Below are 26,694 nucleotides of genomic sequence, written 5' to 3' on the forward strand. Positions count from 1 at the left end.
TTACTTCATCATCTTACCTCTACCGTTCTTGTGCTTACCCTTGATGGCCTGAACTCTAGTGTAGACCATAAAGTGCTCTAACTAGTATTTTAACTAGTATTCTAATGTAGACCATAAATTACTCTAATTAGTACATAGTTTGGCAATTTGTAATGTCTTACCTGGGAATTCATTCATCTACTCATTCATTCATTCATTCATTCACCCACCCAGCCCCCCGCCCCCACTCATCCATCCATCCATCCATCCATCCATCCAGTGCTTATTAATCACCTACTATGTGCCCTGCCCTGTGCTTGGTAACACAGAAGAGTAAATAAAATGGACTTTGTTCCTGGATTATGAACTTAATCATAGTTTTTGCAAGCAGCAAATCAACTGGTAAATAAGTGAATTAAAATTTGCTGCACTGTCTGGAACATTCTTTTTTTTTTTTAAATTTTATTTATTTATTTGACAGAGATCACAAGTAGGCAGAGAGAGAGAGGAGGAAGCAGGCTCCCTGCTGAGCAGCAAGTTTGATGTGGGGCTCAATCCCAGGACTCTGGGATCATGACCTGAGCTGAAGGCAGACGCTTTAACCCACTGAGCCACCCAGGCGCCCCAGGAACATTCTATTATTTTAAATGTCTCTCTATGCTGGTACTATGGTTTATATATCAAACCTCAGAGAAGCCTTATAAAATGAAATCATAAGATTTTTCTTTTACAGGTAAGGCATCCAAGTGGTTAGGTGATTTGCTGAAGATCGTGTGACAAGTCTAAGTGCATGACTGAGCCAGAGTTTTAACTCAGGTCTGTATGACCCCAAAGCTGAGAGCACTGTGCAGGTGTCTGGGTGCTGGTTTTGTTGTTCTTGTTAATTAAATTCTCAGGGAGTTGGTTTTTTTTTTTTTTGAGTAAAGACATCTGGACCTGTGTCAGGCACGATGAAGTGTGTGAGCTGCTTTAATCTAGCAAAATATAATTGTGTCTATAGGATTACCCATCTCCTTTCTTAGGGTGAACGATGCCAGCTGGCTCTAATGAATCCTCATTGTTTATCTCACATTCAAAAAGTATTTAGTGAATAACTACTATGATGTGTTAGGCAGGCACTGTGGTAGACATTGTTGGTAAAAAAGAAAGAAAGCTGACTTGCCTCCGTGGTGCTTTTGGCTCACCAGGGATACAGAAATGAATAAAACATGCCTAAAAGTGAACGTGCAAGAGGAAACAGAAGTAAATGCTGCAGAGCCGAAATGTGGGGCTATAAAAGATTAGGGCACAGGGTGAGGCATAAGGAGGTGATGCTTAAGCTCAGAGTGGAATTATATGAGGCAAAAAGAAGGGAATCTAGAAAGTCTTCGATGGGAAGATCTGTGTCTGTTTCATGAGTTGACATAGCTTATCAAGTCAGTAAAACCTTATAGATTGATGATATTCAGGTATTTCCTTCCTGTCCCATGTGGTTTCCTTCCTAGAGGTAAACATTTCTGTACAGTGGGTGGAAGTGCTTTTGAGACTTGTGCCCGACTCTCACTCACTCAGATGCCCGCACTCCCCACTATCAGGGAAACACAAGTGAAATCGGGCCTTTTCCTCCATTGCAGGCTTTGGAACTGATCTCGTGCACTGAAATGTGTCAATTGTTCTAACACCTTCTGACTTCTTGGGGATTCTGAGTTAAATCCATGTAAATGGGTGTAAAACTAAGCTTCCCCCAGCCCTTGACCCCTACTACCTCAAAGCCACAGGACAACTCAGCCCCTGCTGGTCAAATGATGTTCTCTCTCTCTCCTCCCAGTTGGACATGCTGGCTTCTTCCTCCATTTCCAGTTAGTTTTCTGCCCAGCACTTTAACGGCCCACGCCCACGTCTTGGTTACTGTGTTGAACCTCTAAGGCAGCTGTGGCATAGGCTGGAGATACTGCCTTTTTGGAGGGAGCTGAAAAGATTTTTACATTTATGCCAGTTGATTTTGGAGAACAGGGGTGAAGCACCTTGTGTTGAAGCCCTTTGTGTTGGCTTTTTACTATCCCAGCATAAATGTTTTCTACAGATTTTCTTCTTGGTACTGGCCCACACCGGAAGCTATCGGACATGTACACTTGTATGGACGCCTTCCAAAATTTTATTTTTGAAATTTATTTTGAAACCTCACACACGTCACATCCCATGAGAAAATGTGACATCGTATTTCTCAATGAGGAGAGATCTGCAGACTTACAACTAAGGTGTTTCTTGTGACTGTAACCCCGGTGCTGTATCTGTTTCTGACATCTGTTTTGGACTGACATTTCCCAATGATCTTCTCTCTTTTGAAAATTACATATCCTTGAATAAATCGGCCACGTGTGTCATATTTGATCCTCAGTAAGTAAAGTGCTGGGAGATGTACCAGACAGAAAAGCACACCTAGCTTTTCACTCTTTTTATATATACTTGAAGCAGGTTTTCATTAAATCCAGTGGCAGGGAACATGTTATTTTAGCTACAGTGAACTCCTTCATTACGCAAGCCCTCAATTAAATAAAAACCTGCTGAGAATACATTATCACCCTCGTGACAGCATTCGGTTTGGCTACTTTATTTGAGGCAATCCATTTTCAGGAGGACAGCTTAGAACCAGAATCTTTTTCATCAGTAGTCCCAAACTGAGAAATAAATCAAGAACATAGATGACAGTCAAATGTTAAAAACATCACTGTAGTGATTAATACAGTCGTGCTCCTCTTATCTTATGATTATGTTTGCTCTCCCCCATCATCCATAGGTTAAAATCCAAATTTATTACCATGGCATTCAATTCTTTCTATCATCCATTCCTAGTGTACCCCTCCAGCACTGTCTCCCGTGGCTCCTTGTCCCGGATGCTCTGTTGCCATTCCCAGCACACTTCTCCCATACCATGCATATGTTTTCAAGTCTCCACGCTCTGCCAAGGGCTGCCACCTATCCCTGCCAGATGGCTCTCACCTCTTTCCAGTGAATTCTTACTCATCTTGGATACGCAGGACTTAGGTCTGTCCATCTGTGTTGTTTGGTACCTTTTACACAGCCTGTTATAGGACTGGCTTTCACATTTAGTAGGTGATGTGTTTATTCATTGAGTCAGGGACTCTGATTTATTCATCTTTGCACTTGGAATATCTAAGCATTCGTATATATATGCTTATATGGTTGGGTAAATGAAGCACAGGACGCTAAAACACTAAAAGCCTTCGGAAACCCGAAGAGTGCCTTTCCACTTGGATTTTCTTACTTAGTGGTAAGTGGGAAAACACAAAGCCAGAGACGGTAAATCCCCGGTCATAAGTGGCAGGTTTAGGATGGTCTGAGTCTAATGGCAAGATTCTAATAGTTGTAAGAGCAGGCTGGCATGTGGGCAGAATATAAAGTGTGGATGAAAAGTTTTGAGAGGTAGCCTAGTACCAGAAAGAATCCAGACCTGGGAATCAGGACACTTTCTTTCCCGTACTGAGCACCCCTCTTCGCTATGGGGCTCAAGGCAGGCAACTCTCCCCTTGTGGGCCTAGACTTCCCCATCCATAACATGACAGGACGGGACCAGGGAATCTCCATGGGCCATCTGCATCTTCAGCTCTTAGGAGCTCTCCTCCCTGCCTGGTTCCTCCCTACTTACAGCCTATAGAATGCTTACCAAGTAGAAACCACCTGCGTATTGAACAACTCCAATTCCCGATTAAATATGTGTGGCAAGATTAAAAACAAAAAATCGTAGGGGCGCCTGGGTGGCTCAGTGGGTTAAAGCCTCTGCCTTCGGCTCAGGTCGTGGTCCCAGGGTCCTGGGATGGAGCCCTGTGTCAGGCTCTCTGCTCTACAGGGAGCCTGCTTCCTCCTCTTTCTCTCTGCCTGCCTCTCTGCCTACTTGTGATCTCTGTCTGTCAAGTAAATAAATAAAATCTTTGAAAAAAAAAAAATCTTAGTGCTTGCTCCAGAATTTCTTAGGGAAGGTGTTTTCTTTGTTTGGGAAGATATTTTGATGTGAAGCTTGAGGGAAAGACAAGACCCCCAAGGGCACGGGGTCTCTAGGAACTCCAGTTACCAAGAGTATCATTAAACTAATTGCCAGGCATCAGACGGAATCCAGATAGCTAGGGGTAGCGAGTAGAAAGTAGAGCAGAAAGAAGGAAAGACAGAGAGGGAGAGAGCAGTTAGAAGGAGATAGGGAACGAGAGTATTTAGGTACTATTGAATTTTAGTGTGTTTTGCTTTTTTAAAACTTTAGTAAAGGGACGCCTGGGTGGCTCAGTGGGTTAAGCCGCTGCCTTCGGCTCAGGTCATGATCTCAGGGTCCTGGGATCGAGTCCCACATCGAGCTCTCTGCTCAGCAGGGAGCCTGCTTCCCTCTCTCTCTCTCTCTGCCTGCCTCTCTGTCTACTTGTGATCTCTCTCTGTCAAATAAATAAATAAAATAAAATAAAATAAATTAAAAAAAAAACTTTAGTAAAATCTGCACATACCAGAGCCATCCATGTGTGAGTAGTATTTTCAGTGGAAATTAAATGAAAAATGCAGAGATCCAAATTTAAATCAATGTGCATGACAGGGAAAACTTGAGTAAGATGGGGAGAGGACATTTCAGAGTATGTGGTGTGCTGGTCACGCACTGCTCAAGAGTGACACATATGTATGCGTGTGTGTAGGGGCAATTCAAATCCTAGGTGTCACAGGTTTATGCACTTGTAATTTTCCAGTACTTGGCAATAAGTGTTTTTTTCTTTTTCTTTTCTTTCTTTCTTTTTTTTTTTAATTTTATTTATTTGAGAGAGAGAGAGAGTGAGAGAGAGCATGAGAGGGGAGAAGGTCAGAGGGAGAAGCGGACTCCCTGTGGGGCTGGGAGTCACATGTGGGACTTGATCCCGGGACTCCGGATCATGACTTGAGCCGAAGGCAGCTGCTTAACCAACTGAGCCACCCAGGTGCCCTATAAGTGTTTTTTTCTTAAAAAAAAAAAAAATTACCACATTATGACAATTTTCTCACACATGGATATGTCATGAGGAAGGGGCACCTTTTCCTAACCTGTACAAAAGTCATATGGTCTATTGGAAGTACTCAGTCTTATACCAAAGACTTTCACAGAAGACAAGTTCAAAATCAGAGGTGATTGGAGGTCATCAGGCAACGTGGCAGAGGACCTTAGAAAGGGCATTACGTTTTCTCAAATTGTCAAAAACAGTTTTTGCAATAATCACTCATAAGCAGATATTACAGGGCAGGATAATCTGAGCGACCTTCCAAGCAGCATACTGACAAAGCAGTAGGGAGTACGCCAATTGAAATCCATACTGATGCTGCTTTCTCCACTGCTCTCTATACTCGCTTTGACTTTCACGTGTATAAGAGCCACAAGAAAAACTGATGCACCCAACAAGGCCCTGGCATTCCACAGAAGTATCCGGAGGTGGGATCAAGGCTGTAACAAGGAAATTGTGGGCTGCCCAGGTGTGGAAGGTACTTCCTGTCTTTCTCCCACCCCCAATTAAAATGGGAAGAGGGCCTAAACTGCTTGCTAGGCGCCTTTTTTTGCATTTGGAGGACAGAGAAAGAATGCTCAATTGCTTGAATACATTTCCCTTTTACTGCTCAGTTTACAAGCAATCGTATCACTCCACACAAACTATAATTTCCTCTTTGTTATCTTTGCTTCCTTCAGACAAACATGATTCACCGAAGAAATAATAATGAACCATTACCTTTGATGGAACGGCTGCCAGCACCGTGGAGATGGGAGTGTGCCAAGATTCGAGATGAGTGCAGTCTTAAGGAAGGCGATGTAAAGTCCACTTCTAGGTGATGTGAGCACCGTGCCGTTTGCTGTGTTCTTTTTCATATACTTATCTAAAACCTCTGGCTATTTTTTTTTTTCCTTTTGGCACAGTAGTATGTAGAAACTGAATTACTGCAAGATCAGCTGTAGGCTATTACCTAATAGGTACTCTAAGAACTTACTCAGTTCCGGTAATTGTTATTCTCACTCACGCACCCACCCATCCGTCCACCCCTCCAGATTTTCTGATCAGGAAAAGTACCTGAGTACTCAGGTACTCAGCAAACATTTACTGGGTATCCACGCAGGGCATGGCTCTGTTTCAGAGTCTGTAATACTCAGAACATATACAGCGATGAGGACACACCACACAGGACCTGTCCTCTGGGAACTCAGCGCTCAACACTCTAGAACACTCTAGAGTCACCGGGCTGGTCTAAATACCAACGCTCAGGGGGCACCTCTAGGGAATTTGATTTAATCGTTCTGGGATGGGGAACAAGAGCCAGGATTATTTTTAAACTTCTCAGGTAGCTTTAATTCAAAGCAAAGGCTGAGGATTGCTGGTTTAGAGTTTACAACCCCGTAAGGCAGACAAAGAATAAATAAGTGAACAAAATACTACTACTAATAATAATTACATGAAGAGTGGTGTTTCGTGCTTTTTGGTGGGCTCTAACAAATCTCCATTCTGGGATAAGGCTCAACGGTTAGCTGGCTGTGACTGAAAAGTAAAATTTTGTTGGTCTGTAACTGCCTGCATTTTTTTTTTCCATAGTGGGGGGTTGTGTTTGTAAGGGACATCTCACTTGTGGCAGAATCTCATTAAGGCAATGGGCCAGAAGGTTGAAACTTTGGCTTTTGTTACCGTGTTGCTACTTTTCCTGATCAGAAAATCTGAAAGCCTTTCTAAATAAATGCAATTGAAAGTATAAGAAATGAAATAAGGACATTGAAATTACTTTTGTCCCCTAGCTGAAAACAGATTCTTTAAAAAAAAAAAAAGATTTATTTGTTTATTTATTTATTTATTTATTTATTTGAGAGAGAAAAAGAGAGTGGGGAGAGAGGCAGAGGGAGAGACTCTCCAAGCAGACTCCCCATTGAGTAGGGAGCCTGATGTAGGGCTTGATCCCACAACTCGTGCAATCATGACCTGAGCCGAAACCAAGAGTCAGACACTTAACTGATTGAGCTACCCAGGTGTGCCAAGAGAGCAGATTCCTTTTGCATGGTGGTATGGTTTAGCAGGAAGAGTATAAAATCAGGCAGGCAAAGTGAGATTGTTTTTCCTGGCTCCCTGAATACCTATGTACAAGACCCTGAACTTCTGTGAGTTTTGTGTCCTTTATCCAGAAAATGGGGATGATAATGGAGCTTCCTTCCAGAGGTGCTTCTTCTGATGTAAAGATTAAATGAGATAAGACACACAAAGGAGGTAGGTTGGTTCTAGGCCTAGGGATGTGCTCCTTAAATGCTGATCTTCTTGCCTGGGTCTTTAAGGTCTCCTCTTCCAGACAGTAAGCTCTATGAGGGCAAAGGCCATGCCTGTCTCAGTCATCATCATCTCCCTGGCACCTATGTCCAATGGACAGTAGGCATTTGAGTATTTGTAGAAGGAAAGATTTCATGCGCGTTATATTTATTTAGATAGCCTAGCTAGAACCCTAGCCAGTGAAGTGCCCGATCCTGGCACCAAATGTCATCTCAAAAACTCCTGATGGGTTCACCTTGTGAAATGACACTCTGAGCCTGCTTCCCACTGTCCTACTTTGTAGGTGGTGTCCCCAGATCTTAGCAAGTTTTTCTGCTGGAGCATGGGAGTGTTGGTGAACCAAAGGATCAGCCTTGCTCAAGGCAAGACACTTCAGCACTGTCTTAGTGCTGCTCCAGAGAACGCATGGAAACAGAATTTCAACCTGTGTGCTATTCATCCACTAGACCCCATTAGTAGTGTCTGGTCAGGTGATACCAGCCCTTTGATATTAACTGCTGAGGTTTGCTCTTCATGGCCACAGGGTATCTAACTATTATTACCCAAGAAAATTAATCCAACTAGAAAAACCACAGTGTCCACTCTAGCTTGCAGGTTCATCTGGCCCAGCAATGGGTTGCCTGTAAGAGGGAATGTGTTCAATGATAGTAACCTATGGTGATGAGATAAAAATCCACAGAAGCCACATGAAAAATAGGGACCCGTTCTGGCCTTCGGGGGAAGGAAACACTAGACCACAGAAGGGCGCAACTTAATGTTTAATGGAAGAGCAAAATCCTTATGAATATGTAAAAATAAAGGGGCAAGCTCTAGGAGGATATAAAAAAATCGATGTGAAAAACTAAGAAAGAAACCTCGTTAGGATTTCAGGCGTCATTTCATTCCCCTGCTGGGGTTAGGAGACAGCCACTGATCCCTGGTGGCATTCAACAACCAGGATGAAAGGTATCCAGATGAGGCTTCCTGTTTCTGGGATTTTCTGTCTGGTGTGTCCTCCAGGGAAGCTAATCCAAGCCTATGTCTCCTTTCTAGAAATGGCTGAAGAAGCTGGGAGGGGTAGTATTTTGGTCAGTATAGTGGGAGAGTTAGTGGATTTTTTTTTTTTTTTTTTTTGAGAGAGGGTGTGCAAGTGCTTGCAGGGGGCGGGGGGCAGAGGGATTGGGAGGGAAAGAATCTCAGACTCCTGACTGAGCTCAGAGCCCTTATGTGGAGGGGCTCCATCTCACGACCCCAAGATCATGACCTGAGTGGAAACCAAAGTCAGTATAGCTTAACGGACTGAGCCCCCCAGATGCCCTAGGAGTTACTGGACTTTAAAAACACTTTGATATTTAAGCACTATATTTTTTTCCTTTTTAAAAAATGTTTCCATCCGCCGTCCCTCACCATACTGCAACTAGATTCAGAAAAATTTCAAGAGGTATTTGGCGTCTGAGTGCTTAAAACATTCATCCCTTCATCCATAACCACAATGCTTACCACCTCATCATGTCTGTGTAGTGCAAAGTCTCGGTTTCCCTTTCCTTAGGAAAAAGTTTGCCTTTCTCACAGCTTCACCTAAAAGGCAAGTGGTTTTGCTCTAAGAAAACTTCAAAAGTTGGGTTAAGGTTCACTATGAATATTGGTCAATTTGACTGCCTCACACTTTTATTGTTTTGATTATACTAACTTGAATAAAACAGGCTCTTAACCCACTGCTGACCATTGTCTATGGGAGGCAAAGCACAGAGCAAAATTAACCCCTCAGTGGGACAGATCTCTTGGCCATAATAAAGAATGGGTAATCATCTGCTGCTTCAACACCCAAGTCCCTGAAACTAACATCTGAGCCCTGCATTCCAGTTCATGGTTGAGGTTATTCACATATGTCTTGCTATTTGGTTCTCACAAGTCCTTCTGAGGTTAGTGCTACTCTTATCCCACTGTTCACGAATGAGGGAACTGAAATAGAGGTCTTAAAACTTTGTCCCAAGGCGTACCCTAGCAGGTGACAAAGCCAGGATCTAAGGTCCAGTGGTCAGGCGCTCAAGTTCTGCCCCTAAGCTTTACTGTGTACTCTTTCCCTCAGATTAATACCTCAAAATCCCAGTGAGCTCTGAGAAAGGAGAGGGTCTTTTCATTAAACCAAACAGAGAGGTGGTGTATATTAACCCCTCAGTGTCCTCACATCTGTGTGAAGGGGATGAGGCCAGGTGCTCCTGTCCCCCTTTAAGGAGTTTTTAAAGGAGTATTTATGAAAATGCTTTGAAATTACAAAGCGTGGCAAGAATCTGAAGAATCTGAATTGTCCTTCAAACACCCAGACAACAAGGAAAAACAAAAAGGGATCAATCCATGTTGGTCTCAGACTCTGTCCTTCAAGGATATGTCCAAGGTCAGCTCACTGAGTATAGCTTTTAAAAGGAATTTAAATGTAATGAGAGGTCCCAGGTAAAATCAGATCCATGAGCAGTACTTTGAAGCCCAAGTCTTCGAATCTCAATGTAAGAGCAGATCTGAAAGGTCTGCTTAAAATCTACTTAAAATCTACTTAAAATTTTCCCTCCTGATGCATGACACACCTCTATAACAGTCTTGGTATGACAGACCCTTCACCTTGAGTCTCTCAGTGGTGAGAAGCTCATGACTATCAAGGGAGATAATTCCCCACTTCAGAGAATTAGAAACTGCTTTCTTATGTTGTGCAATCTCACTTTGGGTTCTACTGCCCTCACTCCTTAGGCATTCTAGGTCATCGGAATAAGAAGCAAAATTCTCTTTTTGTAAGAATACCACAGCCTGCACAAAGAGAGGAAGACTGTGCCTTTGCCTGTTCATTTAATTTAGTCACTGCTCAACTCAAGCTCTAGTACTGTTATGTGACAGGAGGCAAAACCTTCTATGCATCCTTCTCTATGGATGGATTTCAAGCTTCAGAACGAGCCACTGATGGACTGAATACATTGTAAATGGCTCCTCAAGTGCCGAGAGGGGGACGTGTCCAATCCATTATGGCTGCAGCCCACAAATAGTCCTCAACATGCAGCCCAGTCATTTGCAGCAGTGGGTAATCAGAGAGGCCTGATGCCTCCTGCTCTCCATTTTAATCCCACTTGTCAAGCACGTTTTCTATAGATATTGTCTCTCAAAGACTGAAGGGTGTTTTTTTTATTTCCCAAAGAACTTTCCATGAGGACCACAGGGAGAACCATAAACTAATAGACAGATGCACCGTGTTAAGAAGGGTGTCACCACGTTCCTTTAATCAGCACACAGTCAATATTCTCCATCATGAATAACTAATAAGTTTCTGAACTCCTTTCCTCAGATGTCACTGCAAAAATCTATCTGAGGAATGTCATCTGCACTTAATGAAGGGACAAGCATTATAATTAAGTTTTAAGCTATTTCTTCAGCATGAAGCTGCCACGAAGTGTGAAATGACTATAATTCACATTTTTGAGACCCTGAATTTATTAGTGTCTATGTTCTATTCAGGGTTAGGAGCATGGGGCTTGGATCATCAAAGGATGCAAATTGCTCTGTGCTGGTTCTTCCGGAGTAAGTGTGCCTGAGCTCAGATGCCAGGCCAGGAAAATAATCATTCATGACTCAGGTTGTATTTTTGGGGAAAAAAAAAAAAAAAACACCTCAAAGACCTGGAATCTCATTTCCCTTGGTGAACAGGAAGTGACGATGACACACGTAACTGGGTGAAAGGGGACTTATGTTCCTCTGTGGATGACAATCACCCGCAGTTGAGAAGATAAGTAGGAACTGCAGGCTGGAGACTTCAAGTGAAGTACAGTGTTGCTGGACTGTGTCTATGATAAAACCCAGGGGTGAGAAAAGAATCTAAAGTTTTGAGCCTGCCTGTAAGAGAAAGAGGAATGAATTATGCTCTTTTGGAAATGACTTAGTATGGCTAGAAGAAAGAAAGGCATGGGATAATAAGAGGTTCCCGGAGACTTTGATGGCTCTCCTTGACAAACAAATGTCAAGGACACCATTACTCGTGTGTTTGGTGGCTGAACACATACTTTTGGAGAGAAGACATTTGTCATGATCCCCCTAGCCTGAACCTCTTTGTGGCTGTGGGCAAACGCACATGTGGGAGACATCTCAGCTGGTGAAATCCTGAGAGGAAGTGGAGGGGCTGTGTGTGTTTGTAACAGGTAGGCCATATGAGCTGGGGTGGGGAGGGGGCAGTGTGCCCCAAAGGGTTTCCTTAGGAAGTGCAGTTTAAGCTGAGAGTAAACATATGATCATGTGGAAAGAGTCCAAAGAATGTTTCAAGACCAAGGAATAACAAGGCTCTAAGGAAAGGCTCCGGGCCCTCCCGGCGAAACAAAGAAAAGGCAGAATAGCTGAAGTCTACAAATGGAGGAGAGAGGACTTCTCATTGGACTCAACACATGGTCTACCTCTAATCCTCCCTGAAACGCTAATGTAATGACTGTAAAAGGACCCTCAAATGGCACAGACCCAGAAGGACCAAGAAAAAGAGAAGCAATAAAGGTAGAAGAAAGATGATGACCGAGTTTTGGAAGTTGAGAAGCAAACCCACAAGTAGTGATCTCATTAGCAGAGGACAGAGGGCTGAAAGCAGAGAGCCTTGGGTTTGGTGAAGACCAAGCCAAGAGCCAGCTCAAGCTGCATAATCCCTGCCAGGTGCAGGAACAGAAAGCCAGTGCCTCTGTGGCTGGGAGAGTCTGGTGGAACTGCAATCAGAAGACGGGTTGAGGGCTCCACAGGAAACTGTCAGAGTCCTAGGCCATTTCTCCACTGTATAAATCCAGGTGACCAGGACACCCTTACTGTCATGGACTAAATGTTTGTGTCCTCCCTCCCCCCCATTCACATGTCAAAATCCTAATCTTTAATGTGATAGTAATAGGAAGTGGGGTCTTTGGGCCGTGATCAGGTGGAGCCCTCACGAATGAGATCAGTGCCATTATAAAACAGACCCCAGAGTTCCTCAGCCGCTTCTGCCATGTGTGCACACAGCAAGATGGCCACCTATGAACCAGGAAGCAGACCCTTAACAGGAACCTGCCAGCACCTTTATCTTGGATTTCCCAGCCTCTAGAACTGTGAAAAAATAAATTTCTGTTGTTTATAAGCCATCCAGTCTATGATATTCTATTACAGCAGCCCAAACGGACTAGGACACTCACTAGGGAAGACTTGAATTCTGGGCTCTGTGAGACAAGAATAGTTAAGGCTGACAGTGCTGTCCTAAAAACAGGGAATGAAGTGAAAACCTACATATGGAAGAAGGAGACCTTGTAGGCTCAGCCGGAACATACTGGCCCCCAGATTCATCCCCAGCAAGGGATTAGGACACGAATCAGTGTCCTGGGGAAACTGATCAGTCCAAGGGAAGAGGCATACATATTCTTATATCTGGGGTCACCCACCTAAAAATCTCAGCCTGACCATCCTACCTTGAAGCTCACCATCCAAAAGCCTCAATGCACACAAAACATGTCAAAAGATTCTTAGGGCTTTACTCTTAAAAACAGACATCTGAGAATCATCGGCCGCTTGAAAAAGTCCCAGTCAAAAAAGCCAGAGAGACCTGAATCATAATTTTAAAAAGCAAAGAACAGAAGAAATTTGAAATGATCACTAATATAATCACACAGTAAAGACTGGATAGTACATCTGTGAAATTAATGCAGAGTATTATAGAAGGAAATCGCTACAGAATTAAGTATGTTTAGAAATTGAAACGCGAGAGCAGGAAGCACAAGTTCAATGGGAGGAAGGGCCAACAGAGAGGAGGAGAACAGAGAGAGAAACAAAAATGAGGAAAGGTTGGAAGTGGGATAACGGTGATGGGCGATGAAAAGCCAGGACATCACCCACGGCCACATCAACCCCTTGAAGGTGACTTGTGAGTGCTTTGTTTTTGAAATTTCATCTTCGAGCCAGTGGGAGCCACCAAAGGATAGCAAACTAGTGAGTGACATTTGGCCCAAACTGGCCCATAGTCCGTGGTCAGGAAATCCAGCGAGATTATAGAGTTGTCTCTGAGATCTAATGGCCTCGATCTCATTTATATTCTATTCTAATAAACCGTGGAAAATTCTGGAGTAAGAAAGAAAAAAAAAAAGATATCCACTGGCTGATTTCTTTCTTTCTTTTTTTTTTTCTTTTTTTATGATTCACTTCTAGTTCCCAACTTACTTCAGGTAAAAACTGTTGTCAGCTTGTTCCTTTCAACTCCCATTACTCTTTGTTTTGAAAAGGTTATAATTGGAATAAAACAAGGCTGGCTTCAAGCCAAAATCATGAAGGGTGTAATTAAGCAAGATTTTCTGTCTATGCACCCAGCAGGGCCATCCTACTGAGGGGAAAAAAAACGGAGATTCAAAAGCAATTGTGTGTTTTTCAAGAATAAGAGAACAATCTACCCCACACACTTTACATAATAAATGGCAGCTGCTGACATTTTAATCAAGATAAAAACAGTAATAAAGTCGCAGTGCTCCTTTTGAGGCAGAAGGTAGTCCCAACTCAGGAATTCTGGCAAACATACACACATGCCCATTCTGTTCTAAAAGACCGAGAGGTTAGCACTTAATTTATGATATCACGCCTGCCTTGACATGGGTAGAAGTCCAATTTTATATTCCCTCCCTCTGTTACGAGTTTATCTTTTGAATAATTTTTTTTCACATTTTAACCCCTTCTGTTAAAAATTAACTTAAAGAGTATACTTTTAATTTTTAAATAAAAGCCACTTGCCCTTCAGAATGATAATGATGTGTCACATTGCCTTTCTCGAGTTCAGATGAAAATGGGCCAGCCATTAAGGGACAATCACTTAGGCAGTGAGGTGCCTCACTGCACAAGGCTGATGACTTTGGCTTTCGGAGATAGTCTGGGAATCATTTGGAGAGGCATGTGAAATGTTTTGGCTATTAAGGCATTTCCTCCAGTATTTTGTTGGTTTAGAAGATTACAAATCGAGGAATGCTTTTGGGGAGTAAATTTCAAGCATCGGGGCTGGACTATAGTTTCAATCAATGCTAATTCAAGGCTTACAGAGACTAAATCACTAATAGCAGGTACCTGATGATGGATTCTGAAAGCATTTTTTTTTCCCCTTTGATCAGACCCAACGGTCCCTACAAGACAGAGAGGGGAAGACTCAGGGCCTTTGAAGCCAGGCAGTCAGTTAAGATGTTGTGATTGGCATAATCTCCCGTATTGCAGGCCATCTGATTTATAAATTGTGTTCCTCAGTGAGAGCAAATGGCATTTCTTTATTCTTACCTGACTTAATTTTTCTCTCCAACTTATCTTTACCGAGGGTTAGGAAACACTAAATTTATTATGGCATCCTCTCTGTGATTAAAACATTTTACCTTTCTCATGAGGATAAATAATTATCTCCTCCCTCTTTATGATATCATAATGGACATGGGGGTTGAGGTCATTGGGACATCCTGGTGAAAGGAACAAAGAAGGTGCAGATTCCAGGAGATAGAGTCCTGATTGGTATTAGGCTAGCAGCCCACGCTTCTTAGCCCTCTGGGGGTGAATTCTGGTACTTCTTACTGTGCTCACTTAGCGCCCACTGAGCCAGGTCTGAATGGCCTTTGTGGGCCCTGAGGTCTGGGTATGTTTCTCACTGCACCCTTGGACTGGACTGTCCACTTTGGAGCCCTCCGTCCCACTGCAGAGAAGCTGCCCAGGAGCCTGCCAGCCTGTACCACCATCATTAGCGATCGGTACTGCTTACCGGGACACCATGTGGATTCTTCCCTGCACTGGCATGACCCCCAGACTCCCAGGAACTGAAGGAGATTTGAGAGTGCTGACCCAGCCCCCTCTTCCTCTCTAGCCACATGACAGTCCACCCTATCCCTTATCCTCCCAAAGTCTCAAATGAAAATGCTCGATGACCCTTTGCTTCTGTCCTCGAAATCTAACTGGTTTCTTCCCTCTGTGACTCCGAGAATAAAGGTCATCAGGCTATATATTTCACCACGTGCTTTCCCTGCATTTCCTATCTTCTTCCTACAACTCAGCAGAGATCAGAAGAGATGGGTTTTTAACTTCCTCTCCCTGTCGGGGTAGGACTTGCTCTATATCCTAGAATCCTTGTCCCCCAGGATGTTCTCTTCCATTTATCCCTCCCTGGCTTCTAATGGCAGAATTCTACTGCACAGAGGCGATGCCTGTGAGACGCCTAGGTTTGGTAGCTTTACGATTTACCACATTTGTAAAACACAAGCTTTTGATTAAGAAGGCAAAGGCAAAGATGGAAATAACTTCCAATACCACACCCTCCCTTTTCCTTTACCTCTTTTGTTTCTCCTGCATGCTGAGAGAGCTGTGGTGAAAAGGTCACCTAGAGAAAGGTGAAACTAAGGGAAAAAAAAGAACTATGTAGATCAATTCAGTCTATGTATCGATGCTAATGAAACAAAGGGAAGGATGAACGGATGCTGAAACACAGGAGGGAGGGAAAGAGGGGAAAAGGGGAAAGAGGGACATATATATGGACTCACAGATCTTCAAAGATGGGCAAGGTGTCTTACTGTGAGTTTTCAAACAAGGCAAACTTAGAATCAGGGGGGCTTCATTAAGCCTTCACCTGTGGCTTTCAGATATCTGTTTTTTTCTGGGCAGGCACTGCAGGATGACTGAGGAGTTGACAGAGTCACTAGTGTCTCTGACAAAAAGAAAATGGGGGCAACATGATAATACATCGTTACTGTTCAAGGAATGCCGATTATGGGCTGTCTTCCATCCTAAGGCTATGCCCTCTCTAATCTATTAAGTGAAATACCCTTATCCTTTCTTATAAAATGTTGTTAATGGTAGATGGATGTATACAACAGCCTTCTGGTGTTGTCCTTCAAGGAGAAAGGACTGTTGGTCACCAAGGTCTCACAAACATTTTATTGGCTGTTGAAACTGAACACTCCGGGAACTCCTGGTTGAGGACCAGAGCCCCATGAAAATGGGTCGCTTGCTCCTCCTGGGAGCTGACATTTGTTGAACTAATGTCCACTAAGCTCTTCCCATGTTCTAGGCACTGGCCGAGGAGAGCTTAGGAGACTTGCCCAAGTTCACAAGGCAGACTGGCTTTGGGGCCAAACTCAACCCCAGTGCAGGACACTTTCAAAGCATGGCTCTTAATCAACATGGACACTGCATCATGACTCTTCTATTTTGGAAGACCCCTGAGACCTTGTGATATTATCGGACCACTACACATTTTCATCTCTCCTTTGAATAACTTCAACATTCACGCTCTGTGATCGAATAATTGTGAATCTCATACAAGCAAAATAGGTACCGAGCATGTCTGCAAAGTGTTGCATGAGGAGAAAATTTAAAGATTTATTAAAGAATATTTATTTAAGATTTAGTATTTATTTAATATTTATTTATATAATATATATTATTATATATAATATATTAATTTGTTAATATTTAATAAATTTATAACTTATTTAAGATTTATTTAAAGATTTATTAAAGAAAATTTAAAGATTTCTTTCTTTAATTGCCCCATATCCCATGCACCCATAGCTTTGGAGCACAATATACAGCCCCTCCCCCTCCCTCCCCTCTCTCTCCCTGCATCTCTCTCAATCTCTCTATAGGCCTATATACGTAAAATACATACGTATGTGTATATATGTTTTAATGCATGTACATATGCATATGTACATATATATAAAATATGTGTATAGAATAAATATAGATATTATATTTATATAATTCAAAAATCAGACTGCTTCTCCAAATTTGCTATTGTGACTTTTGAGGGGGACAAAGGAAGGGAGACGTATGACCAAATATTAATTGAACTGTGATGCTCTGACAGACTGTTCTGGTAGCTTCAATTCATAAATCACTGAGAATCAAATAAATATTTAGTTGGCTACAGCCATTCTAAGATAAATTTAAGGAAATAAATTCATTTTTGTCAACTTGGAAGTGCTGTCTAATCCCTGTTTTCCTGTGATATATACAGACTTTAAATCTCACACATTCCCAAAGGAGTTCAGATTAGTATCTATCCATTAAGAAAAAAATCCTACAGAATATGCAAGTGCATACTGGGAGTACCAGATACATCTTTGAATCTTTCTTCTTTATTATTAAAACTCTGGTAATGTTGTAGGGGGGAAAAACCCAGAGGAACAAAGAAACGCCTTATTTATTTGAGGCTGCAGAATGGGTTTGATATTAGTGGCTGTTCTAGTTCTGAATGATGTTATGCATTGAATTTTGAAACTTCTAACAATCATTAAAGTCTTCTGTGATCATATCTGAAATCGCCTTCACATGATTAATTAAAGAACACAACTGTCATAAGGAAATTACAGAACCTCATTTTTGTAAATGACACAGTAATATTCATGGAAGCTGCAGAAATCTATTGGCCCATTTGTCCTTGCATTAAGTGGACCTAGGGAACCATGCTTTTTAAATTCTGAGACTCACTGTTTTTTCTTTCAACTTACAACTCAAATGTCCCTTCCTTCAGACAGCCTCACCTAACCCTCTCAGGTAGAATCCTGTGTGCCATTCCCAGTGTCTCCTCTGATTTTGCTAATCTATCTCTTCTACCACTTATCATATTACCTTGTATTTTGGGGTGACTTTCTATCTTACTCTCCTTAACTACAAATCAGTTGAGGACTTATTTACTTATCTCTGTATTTGAAGTATTTAGCAGATGCCTTGATTCTTAATAAGTGTTAAAAAAAAATACCTGGAAAACAATTCCCTGAGCTATGATGAAATGGAAATCAGGTCATCACCCTTGTCATAACTGTAGGCAGAGTTAGAGCACATCTGCACATTAGCTGATGAAGTATTCTTTTATAAAGACCTTTTGGCTTCTTGTTCTTTTGTGGTAACTTCCAAGCTTTTAGTGATATCTAGAGGAACAGAGTTGGTGATATGTGTTCAGTGGTCTATGCAACCATCTCCCATTTTTTACATTTGCCCTGACATATGTCTGGGAAATAAGATTTCACAGTCTATTTCCTATTCTTGTAGGATCCGACTCTTACAGGGAAGCTTCACAGTTGAAAAGAATCCTTAGAGCAAGGTAGGCATTCAAAGGTAGCCTCTGTTCTTACAGAAAATACATATGCAAAACTAAATGGCCTATTTCCCATCTCAGATCACGCACAGCCTGAGATAAGGGATTTTTCCACTTGTCTTTATAATATACAGACACCAGGAAAAAGAAATAATGAACAAGCGAACACCTAATATATTCAGACTGCAAATTTCAGGTCATGAATTAAAATCCAGTTTCCATTCCAAGTTAGTTTTTCTGATTTCAAGAGATAGGCATACTGCCTGGTAGATGTTTTCAGTAGAGTCTTGAATCTGGAGCAACATGCCATTATTTCAGAATTGTCCTGCAGGGGCAAACTCAACAAACTGCCGGAGCTGGATGTTGGGTTCAGACCTCGCTAAGGCTCATTATTTGTCTGGAGAGAAGCAACCCTCTTTTGTGATTTTCAACTCAACCCTGGATTATTTACAAACATCTCAAGCAAACACAGTGAATACAGTAACTATAGTAACTCCGAAAAGGAAAGCAGTGAACAGAACCTTGAAACTCTAGCAGAGAGGAAGCTACCACTCTTTGAGCTGAGGGTTGAGATCTTCTAAGAAGATGTGCGGGAGGCCTGAAATTTGCTTCTAACAAATTTACATTAACAAGCAAACAACTAAACAACAACAACAAAAATAAATTAGAGAACAAACAAAAAGACCTTCAAAAGCCAAAAGAGACGTTGGAAGAAACAAGTTATCCCAACAGACAAGATCTCTAAAGCGGACGGAATTTTCCCATGTTTGATATTTTGGGTAAGGGAAGGACACACATGGATTTAATTTTTGCTTGTTCACTGCAGAAGATGGTTTATGTGCAAATAACCTATAGTCTTTTAGCTCAATTTGCTTCCCATTGACAAGTAAGACCAAGAAAATCTGGGTAGAGAACATGATTTAAAACACAAAACAAAACAAACACCTCTCATTAAAAACATTCCAACTTAAACTGCAGTGGGAGTTTTTAAGATCTATTCATTCATGCCTCAACAAATAACTTTTCTGCTAAACTCTTTTTCTACATATTTTCTGGATCTGTAAGGCATTCGGGTGACTGCATCCTTTAAAGCAATTTTACATATTATGGGGCTATAATGTTAATTTTTTAGTTTTGATATATACACCAGGGTTATGTAAAATGTTACCATTAGAAATACTAGGTAAAGGGTATAGAGGAATAATCTCTATGATTATTGCAATTCTTCTTTTAATCTAAAATTATTTTAAAATAAAAGGTAAAATAATGGGAGCCTAAATAAAGTTTGGAGGCAAAATGGACGTGACTTTGTGCAGACATCAGTATTCCTGGATTAGCTCAAGGCTATGGAGTCTGCTTGCTGTAGGTATCTGCCCCAGCTCTGTCCTACTTCACCTCTGTGGTGCTGCTCCTGATGAGGGAACCACTTCTGCTTCACCTACACAGTGCTACCTGCTGGCATAAACCCAGGGATCTCCCTCAGATTGTTCTACTTTCCTACGACTAGAAGACACACCAGCACAAACGAGCTGGATCACGACAACTGATCCAACTGTAGAGCCAGAGGCCAGAAGACGTTCATTACCTGTTTATCAGTATCCAAGGTGAGTACCATTCAATAGCACAGAGTAAAATGGGGCACCATTTGCTGACAAATGTGAAACATCCACAGACGCACTGGTCTGGGCTAATGTATGTACTACATTGGATTACTTTTCAGTTGGTCACACATTCTTCCACAAGAGCGCCATTAAAATAAAATTAAAAAAATCTAAGGATGAAGGGGCTAATTATCACATTCTAGATCCTGACTCACTTCAGGCTATCAACCCTCAACACAATTTGAGTAGGGGCAAAGAATTGCCCCCAGTTGCAGAATTCCATATTAAAGTGTTTTTATGTTTCCTGTAAGAACATTTTATGTCTAGTCTCTATAGAATATGCCTACAACTTTAGAATAAACAATGGAAATGCAGCAACTACCAGAAGTTCTTATTTATTGCACTTAGGAGATTCACTTGTAATTTTGGAGATTCACTTGTTTCTAAGGCAAGTTTCCAGGGTTTTCCATAGGGTCTACAGATGACCGTAAGTACAGCTATTACACTATATGAGCATATCATCTGTTCTCAATTTTTCACAATAGGGATCTCTAAAATGGGCTGATGCTTGGAGAGTTGTATTTTTGTTTGTTCGATGTGGGTTGGGTTTGTTTTTATCCAAAGAAAATTTAGTTTTCCATTTAAAGCAAAGTTAGCTTAAATTCTTGACCCTTACATTTTCCTTGCCTTCCATGGTAGGTAACGGTAAGCTCTCCGTGGTAATGCAGAGCTTATTCCCAGGGCGTGGGAGGGGGTGGGCACTGTATTATATTTAGAGGTCAGTTTCTTTTATTTTTTATTTATTATTATTTTTTAAATTTATTTTTAAAATATTTTACGTATTTGAGAGACAGAAAGAGAGAGTGCAGAGGGAGGAGCAGAGGGAGAGGGAAAGCAGACTCCCTGCTGAGCGTGGAGCCAGACATGAGGCTTGAACTCACAACTCCGTGATGGGGACCTGAGTCCAAATCAAGCGTCTGATGCTTAACCGACTGAGCTACCCAGGCATCCCTAGGTCGGCTTCTTTTAGACAGCATTTTTCTTTGGACTGATCAGCACTAATTACTAACTAGTTGTGTTAAAAAGAACTCTGCTTCTAAGGAGGTCTGTGAAAAGGAAGGGAACCAGCCCACATATTAGCTTGTTTCAAAAGGGCTCTCACATCACACACGAGGATTCACTGAATTCTCAGAGAACAAGATTGCTCTCTGAGTCCTAAAATACAGGACTCAGAAATCTACTCCTTGGGTAGATTTGCTGAAAAGATTCCATCTTTGGTACTTAATATGAACCACAGGAGCTGGCTAGCGGAGAGTCAAGGTAACTTCTGGCAGGCAGCAGCACGGAGATGGAAGCAATGATTCTAGGGAAAAGTCAAGCCTTGCAAGGTGGCGTATAATGTGAAAAATACAGCCTACTGTATATGGGATTTTGATAAGAGAATGTTCTCTTTCTCCACCAATTATCCTCTTCCTCTGGCCCAGTGTATTTCCCTATATTTGTAAAGCCTCACAGGCTTTGCAAGAATGCTAGGGGCTTCATCACGAGGTGATAAGATTCTCCATTTATGGAGAATGTGCTTCCGTTTAGGGAAACACAAACTCCAACATGGCTGTTGCTGTTTTAGTAAACCACAGATCACAGGGCTGTGTCGCAGAAGAGTAGACACGGCTCATATAATCCAAACACATTTGCTAATGTTTGATGTCTACCATTAAATATGCAATGTTATTTACGATGATTTATGATGGGTTTTATTTAAAAGAACTACAAGAAATGAAGAAACCCAGTATTCGCTGAATTCTTCATGACTATAAGCGAGGGAGAGAAATTGAAGGGACTCTGCTTCAGAATGGGTCCGTCTCTGCTGTTTTTCTGCCAGGCCCCGTTTCTGAATAAGCCAAAGAGGAAATGTTCTCCCTTCAAGGGGGAAGCCAGAAAGTTCATCATTCTCTGAGTTTTGTCCTAGGTTCCTAACATCTAAGAAAAGCTGGATCCCAAACATGTCCCAGGACATTAGCTTCCAACAAACCTTGGCCGATGATGGCATCAACACTGCCTACCTTCAGTGATGTGTGGAATGACACCTGTTGCTCACCTGGATGCTTGCCATTGATCAAACCCTACTCTGAAGCCTGTAACCCCAAGTGACAATGGGACTCCTTTGCCTTTCCTTTCTGAGTCTCCCAGACACTCCATTCCATCAGTTACTTTCTGTCTGTCAATCAAGCTATTCAATAAATTCTGCTTTCACTCTCCCGGCTCTCACTTGATTTCAATTTTGCACAAAGCTAAGGACCCTCTTAGCTGGTCTTGCAGGTGCCCCCTCTGGCTCCCAGCCTGCCCGAATCATAAGGGTAAAGCAAAAAATATAGCTATATTTGGATCAATGTACCATTTTTTTTATGTGTTTCTTTTTTGAGCCAGGGATGGTCCTTTAGTGGCTGGAATGGTTTTGGGGTCATATCTTTAACTGTTTGTCTATATGTATCCATTGTTCTTTTTTGTTTTCTTTAGTTGTTGGTGCTAAGTACATAGCATCTCAGTGCCTTTTTTGCTAAAGGCAGCACAATTGTGTATATTTGAATATTAACACTAGTACATGAAATATTCACAGAAAGTAGTTCTAGTACCATAATGGCTCAAGTGGCAGAGAGCTTATTACACATAAACAAAATTCCATACAGTGTTTAGAGTTCAGTTTTTTTTTAGGTATGACTTTTCTTTGGGCTGATCAGCACCAAGTACTGACTGGTTAGGGTCTGGGTACCACAAAACACAGCAGGAAACAAATACCGTGAATGAATCAATCCCCAATCTCATGATTACAAGGCTGGCAACCTCCTCCTCCAAACCCTCAATCTTAAGTTTTCCAAGAGAATTTTCTCTTGGAGGTAGCTTATCTTTACATCCTTTCTAATCTCTCCCAAATCAGTATATTCATGTTATGACGCTGTTAAATTCCAAATGCTCAAAATGGGCCATCAGCCAGTTGCCTAGACAAAGGAAATAGCCACTAATCAATGCAAACCATAGTCAGAAGTTTACCTTAGTTCCTTGAAGGGGTCTGCCCTGACATTAGGTGTCTCTATAGATTTAGGGAACACTGTGCCCTCGGCTCCTGTAAACAAAAGAAAAAAGCAAACAGAGGTTGGAGACTTTGGACATGTCACCTGGGGGCACAATCAGCACAGGGAATGGAGCTAAGCGGAGGGTGGATCCTTCACAGGACTCAAAGCACACATTTTGCCCTTGGCTTTCGCTCCCCTGATAGGGCAGCCCTGAATCAACTCCTGCAAACAGGCTTTGAAAAAATAAGGAACTTCTTTTGAAAGTGTTCTTGCTGAGATCAGAGTGAGGCCAAGAGGCAAATACCATGTTGACTTTAAAAAAAAAAAAAAAGATGCCTAAATAATGGCATCTTTACTACCACCTAACTCTAGCCTCTCATTGACTATTAACAGTCCCCCAACTGGAAATGTTTTGAGAAGCAGCCCCTGAAGCCCCCTGACTGCAGTGCAGGGCACAAATCACAGCCCACATCTAGCATCTCGGCAGCGGGGAGATGGTGGAAAACACCCTATCACTGCCCGGTCTCCATCTAATGATGCCTAGGAAACAAGTGTCAGGAAACAAGGAAACAGAGATAAAGTTCTGTGCTATTATATTGAAAAGTTAAACAAAACAGAACACTATGAGAGACCGTTGGACGTTCACTGCTTTTTACACTCTGAGAATTATTCCACATTGATCCCCGACCCATTCTAGACATTTAGCTCTTGACTTTGCAATAAGCTTTTATCTTTAGAGCTTGTCATCACCAGCTGAAACTTCTCAGCCATAAAGATGGTGATTATCTGATTTGTCTGCTCCCAGACTGTTTTCAAATCATTTAAGCCTCAGTTTATCACAGACAATTGCAGTGGATATTAGTTTTTCAATTAAACTTAGCCAGGCGATATCCTGCTCTTTGAAGGAAAGGTGTTTATTTTTATACCTTTTTTGGTGTAGTTCTTTGATGCCACAGAAAGGGGCAGAACAACATCTTGTATTCGTGTGAGAATTTCTAGAATCCTCTTGCATTATTAGGTCTAGAAATCCTCCATTAACCACGGTTATTCCAAATCCAGATTTATCCTAGCACACTGATGAGTCTAGCTGAATGAACTTGTGTAGCAATTATAAAAGTATTTCATCTTTTTTAAAAAAGTATTTAATCTCTTTGATATGAGTAACAGACTACTGCAAATAAAATCAGAAAATAATGCCTTGACTTGACATTATGTATGGTCATTTAAAAGAATATCCTGGTGAATGATAACTATTAATCGAAGCTAACATTTTGAGTGATACCATCACACACTTCATATGTAGTAGCTCAGTTCTCCCCTGCAACAACCCTACAGACAGTTGCGGTAGGCAGAGAGGCATTTCGTATGTGAACATTTAAGATCTTTTCCTGCCTGTAGACACTTTGACTTTTTAAGACCCCAAACCACATCATGTCAAATAGATCAAAATGTATCCCTAGTCTCCATTATATACAGCTTTGATGTAAATTTCATAAGAATGTTGTTTTATTATGCATATATTATTTTACTCTTGCGATTTAAATTTTATTGTGTTCTTTATAAATGTGGTGGCTAATTTTATGTGTCAACCTGCCCAGATATCGGGCTAGCCATGATTTCTGGGTGTGTCTGTGAGGGTGTTTCCAGATGAGAGGGGCATGTGATAAAATGGGTGCAGCAGAGCCCTTGGCCTTCCCCAGCCCTTGGCCAATCCCACTGAGGGCCTCAACAGCACAAAAAGGGGAGGAAGGAGAATTAGGGCCTTCCTGCTTAACTGATTGAGCTGGGATGTCAATCTTCCCCTGCCTTCACCACCCCTTGTTCTCAAGCCCGGAGACCCCAAATAGAATCTACCCCACTGACTCCACTGGTTCTTAGTGAGCCTTGGGACTCACTCTGAATTATGCCACCAGCCTCCCTGAGTCTCTGTCTTACACACAGCAGGTCGCTAGGTTTCTTAGCTTTGATAATGATGACATGAGCCAAGTTCTTATAACGGATCTCTTCCTACATGTACATCCATATTGGTTCTGGTTTTCTGAAGAACCCTACCTAATATAAAAACTGAGTAAGATTGGGGTGGATTATAGACTATAATGTAACTTTTGTTACCCATATACTAAATCTGGTTTTGCAGAACATACATTCCACGTCTCCAACATTTTTGTGACCCTTTGAGGAGCACTGGGACCAAAGGTTCTGTGGAGGATGCCTCGTGAGTCAAAAAGGCTGGCAGAAGTGACAGGACCATGAGTAACACATTGGGAGGTGGCTCTAAAGTGTCTGTGACCCAAGGGCACGGCCTCAGCCACTACCTCTCAGTACCATCTCAAATCTGTTACCAAACAGCTCCCATCTGTCACTACTGCAGTCAACGGGGGCTTCTTCTGAGATCCCTTCCCTTTCAATTTCTTAGAAATGCTTATTCTTAGCCTTTGGAACCTGTTTTTTGGGTTTGAGGGCTCTTGTTTTGTTTTCATTTTTCTTTTTGTTTATTTGTTTTAATGATTAAAAGAAACACACACCTGATTAAGGCTAGGGCAGTTATTTCTGTTTATATACATTGTATACACTTTTTAGTCCCCCGTCATATCTCCCCCTTCTCTACTAATAATTCTATGAAAAGTGCAAGAGCATTGCCTCTTTTGAAATCAGTCTTAACTGTGTGACTTACCCATATGGCAAGTAGTACTGCTCATAGACACCCTTCAGTATTTGAACTGGTATTAAAATGTTGTGAAGCTTTATGTTTCACTGATACCTCATGCACCCTCCTATCATTTTATAAGGCTTCTGAAGCCAAAGAATACCTATTTCCCAACTTTCGACTATGCAAATATGTACACATATAATGATATATATTGCATTTATTCAGTCCAATTATCCAAAAATGAGGAATGACATTTTCTTACGTAAAATGGACCTCAAAGGCCTGTACCATTTTCTTTATTCCACCCACATTTGGTGCTAAGCCTGTTCCTCTATTTGTCAGATACACTGATAACACCTCACTTGCTACATAACATCTGGCCACACTTGCTACTTAACATCTGGCCAGACTAGCTCAAGAAGGAACTACTCTGTTGCAGCTAGCTCGGCCACCCTTTTAGAACAATTCCAAGGGTAAAAAAGGTTACATAAATGCAACACATTACAGGTGCTCACTGTGTTTTCCCAAGGATCATGTTCTCCTTTGAACACCTGAACTTGGGTCCTCAGCTTTCTCAGATAGACAATCCTATTTGCCTGGTGTCTTAGAGGAGTGTGTCTTGTTCTCTGTCCTATCTCCATTTCCTAGCACAGCACAGGTTCTCAACAAATATCTGTAACACAGCTACAACACCTATGTGGCACTGAGCTCATACTACCTGGGATTTTTATTACCTTACAGACATTCATCCCATCTCTTCAATAAGATCTTAAGCTCTATGTGAACAGGGGCAAGGCCATATACAAAATAAAGACAGATTCAATTTTAGGTTCTGAAGATTTCGACTAGACTTATTTCTAGTTGGTTCTACCAATTCTATGGGAGTACTAATTTACTGTTATAAAACTCATAGTGTATCACATGACATGTTTAATGAATGTCCAAAATCCAACCTATGTTAACAGTACCTCTTAAAATAAAAGAACTATTTAATAAAAGAATATCATTTGGGCTACATACAAGCATCTCTTTAAAGCAA

The 26,694-nt window shown here is 41.6% G+C and overlaps 1 protein-coding gene across 4 annotated transcripts in view; it reads right to left on the bottom strand.

Annotated features, from left to right (window-relative positions):
* SGCD (sarcoglycan delta) overlaps window positions 1–26,694 on the bottom strand; it is a 952,032-nt gene that overhangs the window by 81,082 nt on the left and 844,256 nt on the right. For all 4 annotated transcript variants that reach the window (XM_032337204.1, XM_032337202.1, XM_032337201.1 and 1 more), the window contains one exon: window positions 22,983–23,055. In XM_032337204.1, the coding sequence (XP_032193095.1) occupies window positions 22,983–23,055 (73 nt within the window). The remainder of the gene's footprint in view (window positions 1–22,982; window positions 23,056–26,694) is intronic.

Source organism: Mustela erminea, chromosome 3, assembly GCF_009829155.1.
Source record: "Mustela erminea isolate mMusErm1 chromosome 3, mMusErm1.Pri, whole genome shotgun sequence".
In the NCBI taxonomy this organism is placed as follows: Eukaryota; Metazoa; Chordata; class Mammalia; order Carnivora; family Mustelidae; genus Mustela; species Mustela erminea.